This window comes from Gobius niger (genome assembly GCF_951799975.1).
Source record: "Gobius niger genome assembly, contig: SCAFFOLD_77, whole genome shotgun sequence".
NCBI classification, from domain to species: domain Eukaryota; kingdom Metazoa; phylum Chordata; class Actinopteri; order Gobiiformes; family Gobiidae; genus Gobius; species Gobius niger.
The window spans coordinates 63,962-83,549 of NW_027639241.1; the positions used below are offsets into that span (position 1 = coordinate 63,962).

A 19,588-nucleotide genomic window follows, 5' to 3' on the forward strand; every position below is an offset into this window, starting at 1 on the left:
GGATCACTGTCCTCAGAGGATCGTCCTCCTCAGAGGATCATCAATCGATCGATCATCGAGGAGGACGATCCTCTGAGGAGGACGATCCTCTGAGGACAGTGATCCTCTGAGGACAGTGATCCTCTGAGGACAGTGATCCTCTGAGGAGGACAATCCTCTGAGGAGGACAATCCTCTGAGGAGGACAATCCTCTGAGGACGATGATCCTCTGAGGACGAGCAGCGAACGGTGGACAGGACAGTCAAACCTGAGATACAGATCATATAAACACACAGGGCTAACCTCACCTCACAGGGTTATCCTCACAGGGTTAACCTCACACGGTTGCATTGATTGTTCATTTAGAAATGGCTTTACACGAGAATCAGGACAAAGCTGTGACACGAGCGCCAAAACAAATCCAACATGGCCGCCCTCGGAGGCCGATGACGAGACGCACTGATCGGTTTATTCTGGTGTTTATAGTTTCACTTCCTTATTGGACAGACAGGAAGTGACATAGACAGAGGTAAAGCACATGACGTCACCTCCTTCTAAAGAGAAGAAGAAGAAGAAGAAGAAGCCTCTTCTGCTCACGGTGCCAGACTCATTCTCCTTGAACAGTTTTGAATGTGATCTTGGAGCTCGTGTCACAAAGCGATGAAGGATTTAACAAAAACGAGCCCGTCCCGACTCGTTCAGTCTTTGGCAAAACATGAAAAACTTCACACCACATAAACAAGATAAAGACAGAAAGAGTGGGTGAATCAGGGCCACATTTACAGCAGTGACCAGGGTGAGGCGGTCGATCAGCGGCTGAAGGAACATGGAACGGTTCAGGTAAAGCTGTAAAGTCTGTGACGAGTGTGGCCCGAGTTCACCCACGAAGGAACTCCCGGAGACGCCAGTACGAGACTCAACACCGCACCAGACTGAGGCCGAAACCAAACGTCTGCAGTGTGAACGCTGCTGGTCCCAGGACTCAAGCCAGTCCTTTTCTCAGCTCAAAGAAATGATCTTTTTCACCCAAATCTGACCCGACTTTTGCCTTTTCTTAAGTTCTAATTTTTCTCCTATTTTCTAGGGCTGGGACAAAATATCAGATCGGATTTGGGTCGCAGATCGATACTTTTTCAAGAATCGCAATACTTTCAATTAGGGCTGGGCGATATATGAGAAATGGACCATATCGGGTTTACTGATATAGTTCAAATTCAGATAAACCCTTCAGTTAATTATTTATATATAAACACTGCCCTTTATTTAATCGGCTCTTTTTATTCAAGATCATTATTTAAATATGGACCTGATGGAGTTTTGTTATCCAGTGTTTATGTTACGTCACTTTGCGGGTCGTTTATCGATATTCAGCCTAAATATATCAGGATATGACTCAGTAACAGCTCTGTGTTACATCCTGTGTTAAAGCAGTACTAAGTAACTCTTCCCCCTAGAGGCCACAAGCGCAACTGCAGGTGTCGTAGCAAGTTACGATGTTTTAACTGATTGTCTTGGAGAGTAAATACGACGCTGACAGGAAAGGCGAGGGGACAGAGGGATATTGTACAAACTCAAACTTGGCTGTAAATACTGTTTAAAGTGACGCTAGCCCGCAGTTAGCATGTTAGCTTCTTCTTCGTGATTTCATTAGTGTGTATTGGTGACTCCGGTCCGGTGGCAGTGAAGTTGCAAACATGGTTTTCTGTGCAGAGACACCAGGGGGCGATGAAAGACCCTCCAATCATCCCATAAACACTTGTATCACCCCCACAGGGACGACGGGGAGGGTTTGTTAATGTCAACACGTCACTTAGTGCTGCTTTAATGCACTTTAAAAACTATCGAATGGCGTTGGGTCACATGACTTTTCTTTTTACACATTTTAAAGCAGAACTAAGTAACGTGTTTACCTTAATAAACCCTCCCCGTCGTCCCTGTGGGGGTGATACAAGTGTTTATGGGATGATTGGAGGGTCTTTCATCGCCCCCTGGTGTCTCTGGCCAGAAAACCATGTTTGCAACTTCACTGTCACCAATACACGCTAATGGAATCACGAAGAAGAAGCTAACATGCTAACGGGCACAGCTAACTGCGGGCTAGCGTCACTTTAAACAGTATTTACAGCAAAGTTTGAGTGAAAAAAAGTTATTTCCGTTGTATAATTGGATGCACAGTAACCCTCTCTCCCTTCGCCTTTCCTGTCGGCGTAGTATTTACTCTCCAAGACAATTAATAAGTTAAAAAATCATAACATGCTACGACACCTGCAGTTGCGCTCATGGCCTCTAGGGGGAAGAGTTACTTAGTACTGCTTTAAGGTGAACACATGACAAATCCTAATAACTTATTGTATCGGATCGGCCCCTGAGTATCGTGACACGTATCGGATCGTGACAGAAGTGGATCCGGCCCTACTGTCGTTTTTTTTACACAATTTCTTGTTACTCATTTTTTCCTCTTAAAAAAATGTTTTTATTTCTCCTTGTTTTTTTTCTCCACACACTGTTCAGTCAAAGGCTGTGAGGCTGAAACGCTGCAGGAGCGACTGAAGGAAACCGGCTTTTCAAACATCGTGATGATCAGGTGAACGTTGGGAAAGTCCTAATGGGAGAAATACCAATGATTTTTTCTGGTTCTCGACGATAAATATTTCAGTTTAAGGCGAGACACTGCAGGTGAATGGGGGAAAAAATGTATATTTACAGATATCAATTTGCTGTCGATCACTGGCATAAATGTGAGAAAAAAATACATGCAAGTTTTATGTCATTTTATCTTTTCATATAAGAACAAGGTGTTTTGTGCCTAAAAATGCCTCAAATTTCACATCTTTTCGGCAACGAAATCTGAATAATGGACAGAGCTACATTCAAATGTATGGTTTCATTTTATTAATGAATGAGTTGCCAAGACTTTTTCAGAGGTGATTTTGGATTTCTTGTTTAGTTTTAAAATAAGCTGTTTTTTAGTGGAAAAATGTGTAAAAATGTAATTTTCGCCTCATTTTTTGACATTCAAAACTCAATAAATGGGGCTTAAGGGATTAAATAATAAAAAATCCCTCTGAAAAAATCTTCCAAATATCGTTCAAGTCTTTAGGTCCGACTGACGTGGACATAGTGTCGCCACAATGACAGAAACATGTGTTTGGAGAAAAAGGCCCTTGAAATTGTGTTCTCCCATATAAGTCTATGGGGGAACATTGAATCAGCGCAATATTTAAACATGTTATTGTGAAGATTAGGCGTGTTTTCTGTTTCCGGGTGAAAGTTTATATGTTCAGAGACAGATTTGGCCCAAAACCTGAAAACTGAAAAAATTGAGTTTTGCCTGTAGTGTCTCCCCTTAAGTATCGTAAAAGTATCGTTAAAGTACTAGTGTTGAACCAGCCGTAGACACAAGTATAAAAAGATCCAATTCAGAATAAAAGCTTGGATCTGGAGAATGATTTATCAAACCCGTTATTCCCCCCGGCCCTGTACAAAACCAGGAAACATAAAAAACATGAAAGACACGACTCTGACCAAGTCTCGGCTCCAGAACGCTCGTTCACAAACCAAGAATTCAGATTTAGACTTTGCTCCAAGACTCAAAGGGGAAGTTCTGCTTGGACGTGAAAGTGAGGCGGACCTTAACAAGTAAAGAGTGATTCTCAGAGCGAGGCGGAGAACGGACGCAGACTCTGGGGTTCTCCCGGTTCTCCTGGTTCTCCTGCTCAGCTTTGCTCCGGTCATTTCCCCTCGTATTTGGGGTTCACCACGGTGGTCACGGCGCTCTTGTAGATCGGGTTCTCTCCCTGAAATAAAGACACACAGAGGACGGGTCAGGAGCGTCTAAAGTGTTTGGTTCAGAGGGGAAATATGAAGCCCAGAGTCCAGGTCTACGGCTGGGATGGTTGGACCTTTGGTAAACAGCGATGGAGGATTAGCTTCATGTGAGGCTTTTACAAAGACACATCAGACTTTGCCACAGGAAAACACATTTCAGTGGCTGGATCTGTGCTGGGAATGTGTTTGGGCCTTGATGATGCACAGAGCATTCCCAAAGCTAATTGGCCTGTTGCACGGTGTGGCTATGCTAGTTCCTGTCTGGATTCTTTTCCTGGAATAATAATCATATCGTCTAAAGATTATGTTGTGGACAGGATTGATAGTTTGTTTTGAAGCTAAAGGCTAACGTGATATAATTTGTTTTTAATAAAAGGCGCCATTTCAAATTGTATAATGCATGAAATTAATGTTAGCCTTTAGCTTCAAGACAAACTCACTGATCGTTATGAACATAGACGTCTCCTCTACGGAAACATTTACACTGTACAGCAACTCGTTCACCTGCAGGAAGTGATCGTCTACCAGAAACTCACTGTCCACCACAGGATCTGTAGGAAATACCATGATTCGAACGGGTCTGAGCTAATCTTAATGGAAATTAATACGAACAGGAAGTACCAGTGCCCACACCTTCAGCTCAGAGGAACTAGCGTAGCCACATTCTGCAACAAGCCAATACTACGAGCTAAAGCTCCAATCAGGTGAAAAGGAGGTTGGGGGAGTGAGGCTGTGTCCCGGATTCCGCACTCACCGTGTCCCACTTGGCGTTCATCTTCTCCTTCTCGAACTTGGCGAACTCGCGGCGGTCGTGGATGATCATGAGCAGCTTCCAGATGAGCAGCAGAGCCAGACCGATGAGCACGATGCCCGCCACCACGCCCAGCACAATGGGGATGATGTCGGGGCCGGGGGGGCACTCTGAGGGAGGGGGGGGGGGACACACGTTAGAACACACACAGTATTCAGAGGCTCCGAATGTAAAAGCTGGCAGCCTGTGGGCCAGTGTAGCAGGTGAATGGAAGAACATGGCGTGGCCGTACCCAGCTTCTCCACCACGTACACCTCCTTGGTGCTGTTGCGGACGCTGTAGGTGAAGTAGAACCAGCAGTCGTTCTCGTCGCGCTCCTTGCAGTGGGTCAGGGGGAAGCTCTGGTCCGTGGGCTGAGGCATCTTACTGTGGTCCTTCACTTTGATCATGGTGAAGTAGCTGCAGTCGCGCTCGCAGGACTCCTTCTTCTCCCCCGTCTCGAAGGCCCGGCACTGCACGCAGTCCCTGCAGCAGTCACACAGTCACGCATTTATATATACAGTCACGCATTTATATATTCACACAGTCACGCATTTATATATTCACACAGTCACGCATTTATTTATTCACAGTCACACATTTACATATTCACACAGTCACATATTTACATATTCACACAGTCACACATTTACATATTCATACAGTCACACAGTCACACATTTACATATTCACACAGTCACACAGTCACGCATTTACATATTCACACAGTCACACATTTATATATTCACACAGTCACACATTTATATATTCACACAGTCACACATTTATATATTCACACAGTCACACATTTATATATTCACACAGTCACACAGTCACGCATTTATATATTCACAGTCACGCATTTATATATTCATATAGTCACACATTTATATATTCACACAGTCACACATTTATATATTCACACAGTCACACATTTATATATTCATACAGTCACACATTTATATATTCATACAGTCACACAGTCACACATTTATATATTCATAGTCACACAGTCACACATTTACACATTCACACAGTCACACAGTCACACATTTCTATATTCACACAGTCACACATTTATATATTCATACATTCACACAGTCACGCATTTATATATTCACACAGTCACACAGTCACGCATTTATATATTCATACATTCACACAGTCACACATTTATATATTCATACAGTCACGCATTTATATATTCACAGTCACACATTTACATATTTATACAGTCACACAGTCACACATTTATATATTCACACAGTCATACAGTCACACATTTATATATTCATACAGTCACACATTTATATATTCACACAGTCACACATTTATATATTCACACAGTCACACATTTATATATTCACACAGTCACGCATTTATATATTCACACAGTCACGCATTTATATATTCACACAGTCACACAGTCACACATTTATATATTCACACAGTCACACATTTATATATTCACACAGTCACACATTTATATATTCATACAGTCACACATTTACATATTCATACAGTCACACATTTATATATTCACACAGTCACACATTTACATATTTATACAGTCACACATTTATATATTCATACAGTCACACATTTATATATTCACACATTCACACAGTCACACATTTACATATTTATACAGTCACACAGTCACACATTTATATATTCATACAGTCACACATTTATATATTCACACAGTCACACATTTATATATTCACACAGTCACACATTTATATATTCATACAGTCATACAGTCACACATTTATATATTCATACAGTCACACAGTCACACATTTATATATTCACACAGTCACACATTTATATATTCATACAGTCATACAGTCACACATTTATATATTCATACAGTCATACAGTCACACATTTACATATTTATACAGTCACACATTTATATATTCACACAGTCACAGAGTCACACATTTATATATTCATACAGTCACACAGTCACACATTTATATATTCACACATTCACACATTTACACATTTATATATTTATACAGTCACACATTTACATATTCATACAGTCACACAGTCACACATTTATATATTCACACATTCACACATTTACATATTCATACAGTCACACAGTCACCCATTTACATATTCACAAAGTCACACATTTACACATTTACATATTCACACAGTCACACAGTCACACATTCATGCATTCATGCATTTACATATTCAAGCACTAATACTACTACTATTACTGCTACTACTGCTAATACTACTACTGCTACTGCTGGTAATACACTACTGCTACTACTTCTACTACTACTACTACTACTGCTACTAATGCTACTGCTACTGCTACTAATGCTACTGCTACTACTGCAACTGCTACTACAGCTACTAATGCTACTGCTACTAATGCTACTGCTACTACTGCTACTGTTACTACTGCTACTGTTAATACTACTACTGCTACTACTGCTACTGCTAATACTAATACTGCTACTGCTAATACAACAACTGCTACTACTGCTACTGCTGCTACTACTACTACTGCCACTAATGCGACTGCTACTAATACTACTACTGCTACTACTGCTAATACTAATACTACTACTGCTAATACTACTACTACTGCTACTACTGCTACTAATGCTACTGCTAATACTACTACTGCTACTACTACTACTGCTACTACTAATACTGCTACTACTGCTACTGCTACTGTTAATACTACTACTGCTACTACTGCTACTAATGCTACTGCTGCTACTACTGCTACTAATGCTACTGCTACTGCTAATACTAATACTGCTACTGCTAATACTACTACTACTACTACTGCTACTGCTGCTACTGCTACTACTGCTACTACTACTACTGCTACTACTACTACTGCTACTACTGATACTGCTAATACTAATACTGCTGCTGCTAATACTACTACTACTACTGCTACTGCTACTACTGCTACTAATGCTACTGCTAATACTACTACTGCTACTACTGCTACTGCTACTACTGCTACTACTGCTACTACTGCTACTACTGCTACTACTGCTACTACTGCTACTACTGCTACTACTGCTACTACTACTGCTACTACTGCTACTACTGCTACTGCTACTGTTAATACTACTACTGCTACTACTGCTACTAATGCTACTGCTGCTACTACTGCTACTAATGCTACTGCTACTGCTAATACTAATACTGCTACTGCTAATACTACTACTACTACTGCTACTGCTACTACTGCTACTACTACTACTGCTAATACTAATACTGCTACTGCTAATACTACTACTACTACTGCTACTACTGCTACTACTGCTACTAATGCTACTGCTAATACTACTACTGCTACTACTGCTACTGTTAATACTACTACTGCTACTACTGCTACTGCTACTGCTACTGTTACTACTGCTACTGTTAATACTACTACTGCTACTAATGCAACTGTTAATACTACTACTGCTACTACTGCTACTGCTACTGCTAGTACTGCTACTGTTACTAATGCTACTGTTAATACTACTAATGCTACTGCTACTAATGCTACTGTTAATACTACTACTGCTACTACTGCTACTGCTACTAATGCTACTGTTAATACTACTAATGCTACTGCTACTAATGCTACTGTTAATACTACTACTGCTACTACTGCTACTGCTACTAATGCTACTGTTAATACTAGTAATGCTACTGCTACTGTTAATACTACTAATGCTACTGCTACTAATGCTACTGTTAATACTACTACTGCTGCTACTGCTACTGCTACTGCTAATACTACTACTGCTACTAATGCTACTGCTGCTACTAATGCTACTGTTAATACTACTAATGCTACTGCTACTACTGCTACTACTACTAATGCTACTGCTAATACTACTACTGCTACTACTGCTACTAATGCTACTGCTAATACTACTACTGCTACTGCTACTGGAAGACTCCAGGGGGCGCCTGTGAGGGGGTTAGTGACGTACTTGTGCTCGGGGCAGACTCCAGGGGGCGCCTGTGAGGGGGTTAGTGACGTACTTGTGTTTGGGGTTGACTCCAGGGGGCGCCTGTGAGGGGGTTAGTGACGTACTAGTGTTTGGGGTTGACTCCAGGGGGTGCCTGTGAGGGGGTTAGTGACGCACTTGTGCTCGGGGCAGACTCCAGGGGGCGCCTGTGAGGGGGTTAGTGACGCACTTGTGCTCGGGGCAGACTCCAGGGGGCGCCTGTGAGGGGGTTAGTGATGTACTTGTGCTCGGGGCAGACTCCAGGGGGCGCCTGTGAGGGGGTTAGTGACGTACTTGTGTTTGGGGCAGACTCCAGGGGGCGCCTGTGAGGGGGTTAGTGACGTACTTGTGCTCGGGGCAGACTCCAGGGGGAACCTGTGAGGGGGTTAGTGACGTACTTGTGCTCGGGGCAGACTCCAGGGGGCGCCTGTGAGGGGGTTAGTGACGCACTTGTGATCGGGGCAGACTCCAGGGGGCGCCTGTGAGGGGGTTAGTGATGTACTTGTGCTCGGGGCAGACTCCAGGGGGCGCCTGTGAGGGGGTTAGTGACGTACTTGTGCTCGGGGCAGACTCCAGGGGGCGCCTGTGAGGGGGTTAGTGACGTACTTGTGCTTGGGGCAGACTCCAGGGGGCGCCTGTGAGGGGGTTAGTGACGTACTTGTGCTCGGGGCAGACTCCAGGGGGCGCCTGTGAGGGGGTTAATGACGTACTTGTGCTCGGGGCAGACTCCGGGGGGCGCCTGTGAGGGGGTTAGTGACGTACTTGTGCTCGGGGCAGACTCCAGGGGGCGCCTGTGAGGGGGCTAGTAGTGTACTTGTGCTCGGGGCAGACTCCAGGGGGCGCCTGTGAGGGGGTTAGTGACGTACTTGTGCTCGGGGCAGACTCCAGGGGGCGCCTGTGAGGGGGTTAGTGACGTACTTGTGCTCGGGGCAGACTCCGGGGGGCGCCTGTGAGGGGGTTAGTGACGTACTTGTGCTCGGGGCAGACTCCAGGGGGCGCCTGTGAGGGGGTTAGTGACGTACTTGTGTTTGGGGCAGACTCCAGGGAGCGCCTGTGAGGGGGTTAGTGACGTACTTGTGCTCGGGGCAGACTCCGGGGGGCGCCTGTGAGGGGGTTAGTGACGTACTTGTGCTCGGGGCAGACTCCAGGGGGCGCCTGTGAGGGGGTTAGTGATGTACTTGTGCTCGGGGCAGACTCCAGGGGGCGCCTGTGAGGGGGTTAGTGATGTACTTGTGCTCGGGGCAGACTCCAGAGGGCGCCTGTGAGGGGGTTAGTGACGTACTTGTGCTCGGGGCAGACTCCAGGGGGCGCCTGTGAGGGGGTTAGTGACGTACTTGTGCTCGGGGCAGACTCCAGGGGGCGCCTGTGAGGGGGTTAGTGACGTACTTGTGCTCGGGGCAGACCTCAGGGGGCGCCTGTGAGGGGGTTAGTGACGTACTTGTGTTTGGGGCAGACTCCAGGGGGCGCCTGTGAGGGGGTTAGTGACGTACTTGTGCTCGGGGCAGACTCCAGGAGGCGCCTGTGAGGGGGTTAGTGACGTACTTGTGCTCGGGGCAGACCTCAGGGGGCGCCTGTGAGGGGGCTAGTGACGTACTTGTGTTTGGGGTTGACTCCAGGGGGCGCCTGTGAGGGGGTTAGTGACGCACTTGTGTTTGGGGTTGACTCCAGGGGGAACCTGTGAGGGGGTTAGTGACGTACTTGTGCTCGGGGCAGACTCCAGGGGGCGCCTGTGAGGGGGTTAGTGATGTACTTGTGCTCGGGGCAGACTCCGGGGGGCGCCTGTGAGGGGGTTAGTGACGTACTTGTGCTCGGGGCAGACTCCTGGACACGTGGGGCACAGCTCGCACGTCGGTCCCTGGAACTTGGGGTCGGTGCATTTGCAGACGCCGCACTCGCACGTCCCGCGGCCGTTACAGATCTGACCGTTTTTCGCCAAACAGGAAGTCTGGTCCAGAGAGCAGTCGCACGCACTTCCTGTGTAGTTGGCGTCGCAGATGCACTTCCTGCACTCGCACCGGCCGTGACCTGGACACAGAGGGAGAGCTCATGTTAGCCCGATTTATAAGTTATTTTACAGAGGCCGGGGAGAGACAGCACTCCTTTAGATATGTGTGACACGTACTCCCTCACCCCCACAGAGCCTGCTGCTCCGGTCACAGTGGAAGGTGTCGCACTCGCAGTAGCAGTAGCAGTAGTAATAGTAGTAGTAGTATTAGCAGTAGCAGCAGCAGTAGTAGCAGTAGCAATAGTATTAGCAGTAGTAGCAGTAACAGTAGTAGCAGTAGTAGTAGTATTAGCAGTAGCAGCAGCAGTAGTAGCAGTAGCACTAGTATTAGCAGTAGTAGCAGTAACAGTAGTCGTAGCAGTAGTAGTAGCAGTAGCAGTAGTAGCATTAGAAGTAGTATCAATAGCAGTAGCAGTAGTAGTAGCAGTAGCAGTAGTAGTGTTAGCAGTACTCGCTCACCTCCGCAGAGCTTGTTGTTGCTCCGGTCACAGTTGAAGTTGTCGCACTCGCAGTAGCAGTAGTAGTATTAGCAGTAGCAGTAGTAGTATTAGCAGTAGTAGTAGCAGTAGCAGTAGCAGTAGCAGTATTAGCAGTATTAGCAGTAGTATTAGCAGTACTCCCTCACCTCCGCAGAGCTTGTTGTTGCTCCGGTCACAGTTGAAGTTGTCGCACTCGCAGTAGCAGTAGCAGCAGTAGTATTAGCAGTAGCAGTAGCAGTAATATTAGCAGTAGTAGCAGTAGTATTAGCAGTAGCAGTAGCAGTACTCGCTCACCTCCGCAGAGCTTGTTGTTGCTCCGGTCACAGTTGAAGTTGTCGCACTCGCAGTAGCAGTAGCAGTTGTAGTATTAGCAGTAGCAGTATTAGCAGTACTCGCTCACCTCCGCAGAGCTTGTTGTTGCTCCGGTCACAGTTGAAGTTGTCGCACTCGCATTAGCAGTAGCAGTAGCAGTAGTAGTATTAGCAGTAGCAGTAGTAGTATTAGCAGTAGCAGTAGTAGTAGTATTAGCAGTAGCAGTAGCAGTAGCAGTATTAGCAGTACTCGCTCACCTCCGCAGAGCTTGTTGTTGCTCCGGTCACAGTTGAAGTTGTCGCACTCGCATTAGCAGTAGCAGTAGCAGTAGTAGTATTAGCAGTAGCAGTAGTAGTATTAGCAGTAGCAGTAGTAGTAGTAGTAGTATTAGCAGTAGCAGTAGCAGTATTAGCAGTAGCAGTAGCACTATTAGCAGTACTCGCTCACCTCCGCAGAGCTTGTTGTTGCTCCGGTCACAGTTGAAGTTGTCGCACTCGCATTAGCAGTAGCAGTAGCATTAGCAGTAGCAGTAGCATTAGCAGTAGCAGTATTAGCAGTAGCAGTACTCGCTCACCTCCGCAGAGCTTGTTGTTGCTCCGGTCACAGTTGAAGTTGTCGCACTCGCAGTAGGTCCCGCTGTAGACCTCCGCAGGGTTCTCCCTCTTCTTGCACTCGCAGGTTCCGCACACACAGTCCCCGTTGTTGCTGCAGATGTCGGTCCCGTTGTCCTTCCTGCAGTTTGCGTCCAGGTCCTCGGTGCGGACCTCGTCTTTACTGCACTCGCACAGACGCCCGATCCGGCCCTCGTTACACCTGAAACCACAGCAGGAGGGGGGCAGCATGTCGTCCACGAGATCATGTCAGACAAAAATCCATGTTGGAAACGTGTGGATCTTACAATGACCAGAAAATGTGGGGAAAACACTTTATAAAATGGGAAAACAGAGGCACAAAGGGGTTCAAAATTGTGGGGGAGGGGGAAAAATCACAGAAAAATGGAGGGGGATTAATAATATTCTTGGGAAGCATTTTTGGAAACAATGCGGAAGAAATAGAGGAATGACTGTGAAAGAATAGGGGACAAATTGGGGGGGGAAATGTGTATATAATGGATATATAAAATAGCTAGGCTTAGGGTTAGGGATAGTCAGCAGATATTCAGACGGCTGTGAGGCTGCCGGACACCCACCGGGAAGCGGCTAACGCTCGTTGACCAGCCGGTCGGATTTAGGGACCGTCAGCAAATTACTGTACTTAATATCACAGCTATAAGTAAAGTGCACATAAAAAAAGCTTTGTGCTGAAATACTTTGCTAAATCACCACAGATAAAACAGATCGCAATTTTCATACAACTTGGATGATTTTTAATATTTCTTTTTTTTTCTTTTAGCAGTGATATTAAAGGGGGGATTCTGCAAAATGGACTTTTTCAAGCTTTCCATCATGTTATTCTGTCGTTCCCTCATTAAAAACATGCCTGAAGTGTTGCCTTGGCACATTCACGTATTTCTGAGTAATCTGTAAAAACTCTGATGGCGGCCATTTTAGGGATAGGTTTGCCTGAGTCCTCCTAGGAACGCCCCCACCTCCTGGAGACGCCTCCGAGCTTTCGTCACCAGCCGAGTAACCAACCACTGCTCCTCAGCAGAACCCCCTCCCCACTGATGCCACAGACAGCGTGTGGAGGGGGCGTGTCTAAAGGCTCAGAGGTTCTTAAAGAGACAGGGGCCTATTTCAAGACATTCACTACAGCCATTTTGAGAGAGACATTTTATACAAGGCAGTTATTCTAATTTACTGCATTTACAGACCAACAGAAGGTTTGTCATCATTGTAGTGTGATATAGACTGGTGCTATGGGACTGAAGAAAGCAGAATACACACTCTTTAAGAAGAGTTATTTGCTGACAGTCCCTAAATCTGACCGGATATGGTGAATATTCAATATCCAACCAACTTTACCGCGCTCGCCATCTCGAGCCCCGAGTTAATGTCTCGTTGCCCCCGACTTAAGTCAGGATCACGACATAATTACCCTTTTTTATCTCATCCATGTCCCCTGGTGGGATCTGTAATAATTGGTAAAAAGTTTGAGGAAAATTGGGGAGAAAGGGGGTAAATGTGGAACATGTTTTGTCTGCCCAGTTCATCACAAAGCCTGACGTTTGCAGGACATTTCTGGATATTTCTGATGTTTAACACAGATCTGGCTTCATCATGGTTTAAGTGATCTTTGAGGGTCGTACTTGCAGGCTCCGCACTCGAAGGCCCCGTGGCCGCTGTCGCACTTGGCGCTGTTACTTTCCCCCAGGGTGGAGCACTCGCACTCGCAGATGAAGTTCAGCACCACCTCCACCTCCTCGTTGAAGCCCAGAGGTTTGATCTTTATCACCTCCGCTTTGCCGTCCTCCGGGCACTTCTGCGCCTCCACGGAGATCTGGAAGGACACCTGGAGCAGAGGAGGGGGGTTAACGACCTCCAGGACTGGTCTCTGAACCTGGGGCTCCTCTCACCTCGTCGCCGATGGAGATGTTGGAGCACTTGCGGCCGCCCTCGCCGGTTCCCTCGGCGCCGTTCTTGCACACAGACTTGTAGGAGATGGACACGCCTTCAGGAAGTCTGCTGTTCTCCAGGATCACCTCTGAGGACAGCGACTGGGCGGGACACAGGGCCACGGTTTCAGACGGTATTACATTACTATTCTCATAAAATACAGTATAAATAACGCTGGTTATTGTCTGAAATCTACTTTTTAGCCTGTTACATTTCTGCAGGTTCTGAGGCCGGTCTGCAGAGAAAAGCGATACATCAAATACAACGTTTCAAAGAAGATCTGAGGTCACACAGATCCTTTGTCATGACCTCTTCTTGATGGAGACGCCTGGACTATGGGGGCGCTCACACGTGACATCCGAGCCGTGCTCTCATTGGAGGAAAGCCTGAATTTAACCAGGATAGTCCCATTGACAGGAAGAATCTCTTTTTCAGGGGAGTCCTTGCCTCAGAGGGGAATCTATTGTACATGTTTTTAGTGGTAGGGGAAACCGGAGTACCCGGAGGAAACCTACGCAGACACGGGGAGAACATGCAAACTCCACACAGAAAGCCCAGGTGGGAATGGAACCCGAGACCTTCTAGCTGTGAGGCGTGAGCGCTAACCGCTGCGCCGCTGTGAATGCCCCGCCCTCACACTTACAAACAAACCGAGTCACAGCCCGATTATGTCAAGAGGAGGTGTTTAATGTGCGACCGAGGTGGAGGAAAATAGTTAGTCCCAACAGCATGAAACGGGGGAAGACGACTTTGATACTCACCAAAATGTAAAATCTTACACAGTGTACCTCTTTAAAGGTACACTGTGTAAGATTTTGGACTATACTGTTGAGGCAAAACAAAACATGCTCCTAATGACCAGCTCAACACAGAAAATGCTATTACTGTGTAATCAGAGAATGGATTTGGATGAGAAACTAACCTCTTCTACCTTTCGTCACATGGAGACGAGCTGGAGACGCACCCACTCCCAATAAAGTTTACAGACACATCATAAGAGAGGGGATACATGTTTGTTTGTACATGTATGAGGTATTTTTCAATGATGAATATATCTGTCATAAAATAAATGCTTGTATTTCAATTGTATTCATTGGGTAAAATTGTACACGGAGTGGCTTTAAACCAGAGCTGGCCAATATTTGGGTAATGTCAATATTGGCTAAATCTCTGGAACCCACTTCCCATTTGTTCCACTGGAAAGAGCTCAGTCAGAGCTTTAAAATGAGCCTCCAATAACTTCTGAGCTTTAACAGCGGAGAAACGTGGTGATGAAAATCACACGTTTGTGCACCTATTTCATATGTTTTTTATTGTAGACTTTTGTTCATGATTTTGGAACCATTAAAGGCAGAGACTGACCCTTTTTGCTACTCTAACTGGAGCTAAGTCTAAATAAGACCCAGGCTCCGCCCAGGAGGAGGGACCAAAACTGCCCAACATCCTATGGCAGGGGGAGGCAAGTTTTCTTTATTGTAAATAGACCGAGGGCCGAAACCGCTGATTATTAGACCAAAGTAAAGCACAACACTGGAAACACGACCGTCTTAAATGAGATAAATGACTTAAAATTGCTTGAATAACAGTTCTTCTATGTTGAATTTGAGTCGGTTTGAACTAATCCAAGATACAAATGCTATAGCACCAATGGAACAGGAATAAAACCCACTTCAAATCAGACAATTGTTTTTCACTTGAAATGTCACAAAAAATATCTGAATTAAGAGAATAAATACTACTTTTTATCTCATCTAAAACCAGAACAAATCTACTCAATCCTTATATTTAATCTCTTAATTCAAGTAGATTTATGTCATTTCTTCCTTAAAACGATTATTCTCTTTCTAGTGCACTTCCTTCAAATACCAGTGTTATATTAACAATACTGTATATGACCTCAGTGGGTGCATTGACAGTATTTCTACCTTTTCCTTTCTCCCATTTAACTCTAATGATGTTAAAAGTACTCTCTGATGTGTGTGATAATGTTTCTCAAAATCATCTTGAGGGCCAGAGGTTCTGTGCTGAATGGCCGGATTTGGCCCTCGGGCCTGACGTTGCCTACCCCTGTCCTATAGTATCACTCAACTGGCAAGTCTCGCAAGTAACAAAGACCTGCTGTTGAGTGAAACTAAAACAACTAGAGTGAGGTGTGTTTGTCAGTTTTGGTCCCTCCCCCTGAGCGGAGCCTGTGTCTTAAACTGAGCTCCAGTTTAAGTGTCTTTTCTGACCTAAAGAGCAGTCGATGATTCCGCTCCTCTGTCCTGGAGCAGCAGTTAGGAAAGTGTTCATCAGGAGGTAAACGCCGCACACACACGACACAAGGGAAACACGCTAAAGGGGCGTGGCCACGGCTCGGACACCGTCACATGTAAACGGGCTCAGACTCACGTTGTAGGCGTCGATGATGAGCTTGATGACGTTGCTGGAGTTGGACGACAGAGTTCCCACGGCTGATTTGGGGATGAGGTTCTTCAGCTCCTGAAAGAAGACGGGACAGACGTGAGTGAAGTTCCTGATGAAGCAGAGCAGAGCAGAGTCCCTGTAGAAGAGCTGACCTTGTAGACGGGCTGGAAGTCCTCGGTGACGGCGAAGATGGTCTGGATGTTGTGGTCGCTCAGTTTCTGCACCAGGTGAGCGATGGACGGGTAATCCTGAGAAAACAGACCGGGTTAAAGAAAACAAACACAGAGAAAACAACCCGGGATAAAGAAAACAAACACAGAGAAAACAGACCCGGGATAAAGAAAACAAACACAGAGAAAACAACCCGGGTTAAAGAAAACAAACACAGAGAAAACAGACCGGGTTAAAGAAAACAAACACAGAGAAAACAACCCGGGTTAAAGAAAACAAACACAGAGAAAACAGACCGGGTTAAAGAAAACAAACACAGAGAAAACAGACCGGGTTAAAGAAAACAAACACAGAGAAAACAACCCGGGTTAAAGAAAACAAACACAGAGAAAACAGACCGGGTTAAAGAAAACAAACACAGAGAAAACAACCCGGGTTAAAGAAAACAAACACAAACACAGACGAGAGAGACAGAAGGTCAATGACAGAACGGGTGAAGTATTTGCGTACGTAGTAGTGGCTCATGGTGTACATGTGAGTATATATAAAGTATTTGCGTACGTAGTAGTGGCTCATGGTGTACATATATAAAGTATTTGCGTACGTAGTAGTGGCTCATGGTGTACATGTGAGTATATATAAAGTATTTGCGTACGTAGTAGTGGCTCATGGTGTACATATATAAAGTATTTGCGTACGTAGTAGTGGCTCATGGTGTACATATATAAAGTATTTGCGTACGTAGTAGTGGCTCATGGTGTACATATATAAAGTATTTGCGTACGTAGTAGTGGCTCATGGTGTACATGTGAGTATATATAAAGTATTTGCGTACGTAGTAGTGGCTCATGGTGTACATATATAAAGTATTTGCGTACGTAGTAGTGGCTCATGGTGTACATGTGAGTATATATAAAGTATTTGCGTACGTAGTAGTGGCTCATGGTGTACATGTAAGTATATATAAAGTATTTGCGTACGTAGTAGTGGCTCATGGTGTACATATATAAAGTATTTGCGTACGTAGTAGTGGCTCATGGTGTACATATATAAAGTATTTGCGTACGTAGTAGTGGCTCATGGTGTTCATGTGAGTATATATAAAGTATTTGCGTACGTAGTAGTGGCTCATGGTGTACATATATAAAGTATTTGCGTACGTAGTAGTGGCTCATGGTGTACATGTCGTTCTCCAGGTGGCACCTCCCGTCGTTGGGCAGGACGATGCCGCCCAGTTTTCCGTCTCCGGCGAAATGGAAGCCGGCGTCTGTGGAGAACACCAGCAGCCGCGTGACGTTCCTCCAGCCGATCTGGTCCTGAGGAAGAAGAAACCACAGCGTCACCAAACGCTCTCCAGGGAGAGCCCGTCTTTACAGGTGCTCACCTCGCACACGGCCACCTGCATGATGGCGTCGAAGCCGCCCTCGGGCGAGTCCAGGTTCCCGGAGATCTGCTGCTGGCTCACCAGGCGGTTGAACTCGTCTCCTTTGTTGGTCAGCTTGAGGACGTTCTTGTAGCTGAAGGGGCTGGTGCAGTTCTGGTTCGAGGTGCAGGGGTTCTGGAGCCGAGCCGGGGTGGTGGAGATGTACGGCATCACCGTCTTCTCCACGAACGAACCGAAGCCTGAGGACCAAAAAAAGACCAAAAAAAAACAAATAACCCAAACGAAAGCTAAAGGAACTGAACACAGACTTGAACGCTGTGGAGGAGGAAAACTCAACACATCACCGCACATTTAGTCTGATGTTCTGAGAGGGTTTTAGTGACACTCCAGGAGGCTGGGAGGGCATCCGGGTCCTTACCGATCCTGAAGTCAGAGGTGATCCCCTGCATCTCCCTCATGAGGTCGGTGCCCAGGTTCTTGACGTTCTCCAGATCGTCCTTCATGGAGAAGGACAGGTCCATGAGGTAGTACAGGTCGATGGGATAATCCTCCGCACGCTTGAACTTCAGAGAGAAGGTCTGAGGTTCACCTGGAAACAGCACGTGAGCAGAGATTTAACCACTGACCCTCCACAGATGTTCTTCTGTAGATGATCTGTACCAGAGCGGAGGGTGAGGCTGAGCTTCTGCGGCTGGATCTGGGTGATCTGCTCCGGCTTCAGCTTCTCGGGGGAGTCCTTCTTACGGTTGGTCACTGGTTGGTCCTTGTCGATGGTGATGCTTCCTCGAGGGTTCTCGATCTTCTCAGGAGGACAGCGGCGCTCAGACAGAGACTGAAGGTCATCACAGCGAGCAGACTTGGCCTCGCCCACGCTCAGGAACGCCTGCAGAGAAACAGGTCAGTGTGAAACATCTCACATGGACGTTCAGGTCCTTCATGAGCTCTGAACCATCTCATTACAACACTTCATTATTGTTTCGTTTCATTCAAACTCCATGATTAAAAACATGATAAGACAGTTTGATGCTCCTGAACCTTAAAGCAGCTGCAGTAATAGAAACTGTAGTATGTGAGAAGTCCTTCAGATGACTGGCCTCATCAGGTTCACGGAACGTGCCCTGGTGAGTCTCAGAAACACACACGGAGACGCTTTGAGGAGCAGCAGGTGACCTCACTATACTGTTAGGTCATGAACGGTATAAATCACAATAAAGTTTGTCCGAATGTTGGGAAACTCAAAGCGAACGCTCCTCTGCTCAGGGACAGAAGGAAAGAGAAAGTCCTGTGACTTTAGAAACACGTTTCTCACTTTGTTCATCAAAACATCTGACAAACAAGTTTAGAAAACAGAAAACCCAGACTAGATTCTGGCCCAATAATAATATCATTAAAATAATAATGATAATGAATGAGTTGTAAAGTTGACAGTGTTTTGTTCTTTGCAAACGAGTGGAAAAGCTGCTTTTATTTTTAGAAACAGTGAATGTTTTACCAGCTCAAGTATCACAAAGCATTTTAAATACACAAACTAAATATCTGTTGTTTTCTTTCATTCAGTCGATAATTGTGAATTATTCAATCTCAATATTCTTATTATGGGATAAGGTTGTTCAAACTTGAATGGTTGTTTAAATGTACGTCCCACTGTGAAATCAAAAACAAGTTTGACTCTTGGATTTTTGGG

At 45.6% G+C, this 19,588-nt stretch overlaps 1 protein-coding gene across 1 annotated transcript in view; it reads right to left on the bottom strand.

Moving 5' to 3' along the window:
* Positions 1–3,675: 3,675 nt before the first annotated feature.
* LOC306982698 (integrin beta-1-like) overlaps positions 3,676–19,588 on the bottom strand; it is a 39,493-nt gene continuing 23,580 nt past the window's right edge. Inside the window, exons 4-16 of the mRNA XM_079583166.1 lie at positions 18,565–18,787; positions 18,323–18,493; positions 17,905–18,143; positions 17,681–17,836; positions 16,502–16,597; positions 16,335–16,424; positions 13,904–14,044; positions 13,637–13,839; positions 11,963–12,201; positions 10,395–10,617; positions 4,851–5,083; positions 4,562–4,728; positions 3,676–3,776 (exon numbers count right to left, since the gene is read on the bottom strand). Of these exons, the coding sequence (XP_079439292.1) occupies positions 3,711–3,776; positions 4,562–4,728; positions 4,851–5,083; positions 10,395–10,617; positions 11,963–12,201; positions 13,637–13,839; positions 13,904–14,044; positions 16,335–16,424; positions 16,502–16,597; positions 17,681–17,836; positions 17,905–18,143; positions 18,323–18,493; positions 18,565–18,787 (2,247 nt within the window). The 3' untranslated portion in view covers positions 3,676–3,710. The remainder of the gene's footprint in view (positions 3,777–4,561; positions 4,729–4,850; positions 5,084–10,394; positions 10,618–11,962; positions 12,202–13,636; positions 13,840–13,903; positions 14,045–16,334; positions 16,425–16,501; positions 16,598–17,680; positions 17,837–17,904; positions 18,144–18,322; positions 18,494–18,564; positions 18,788–19,588) is intronic.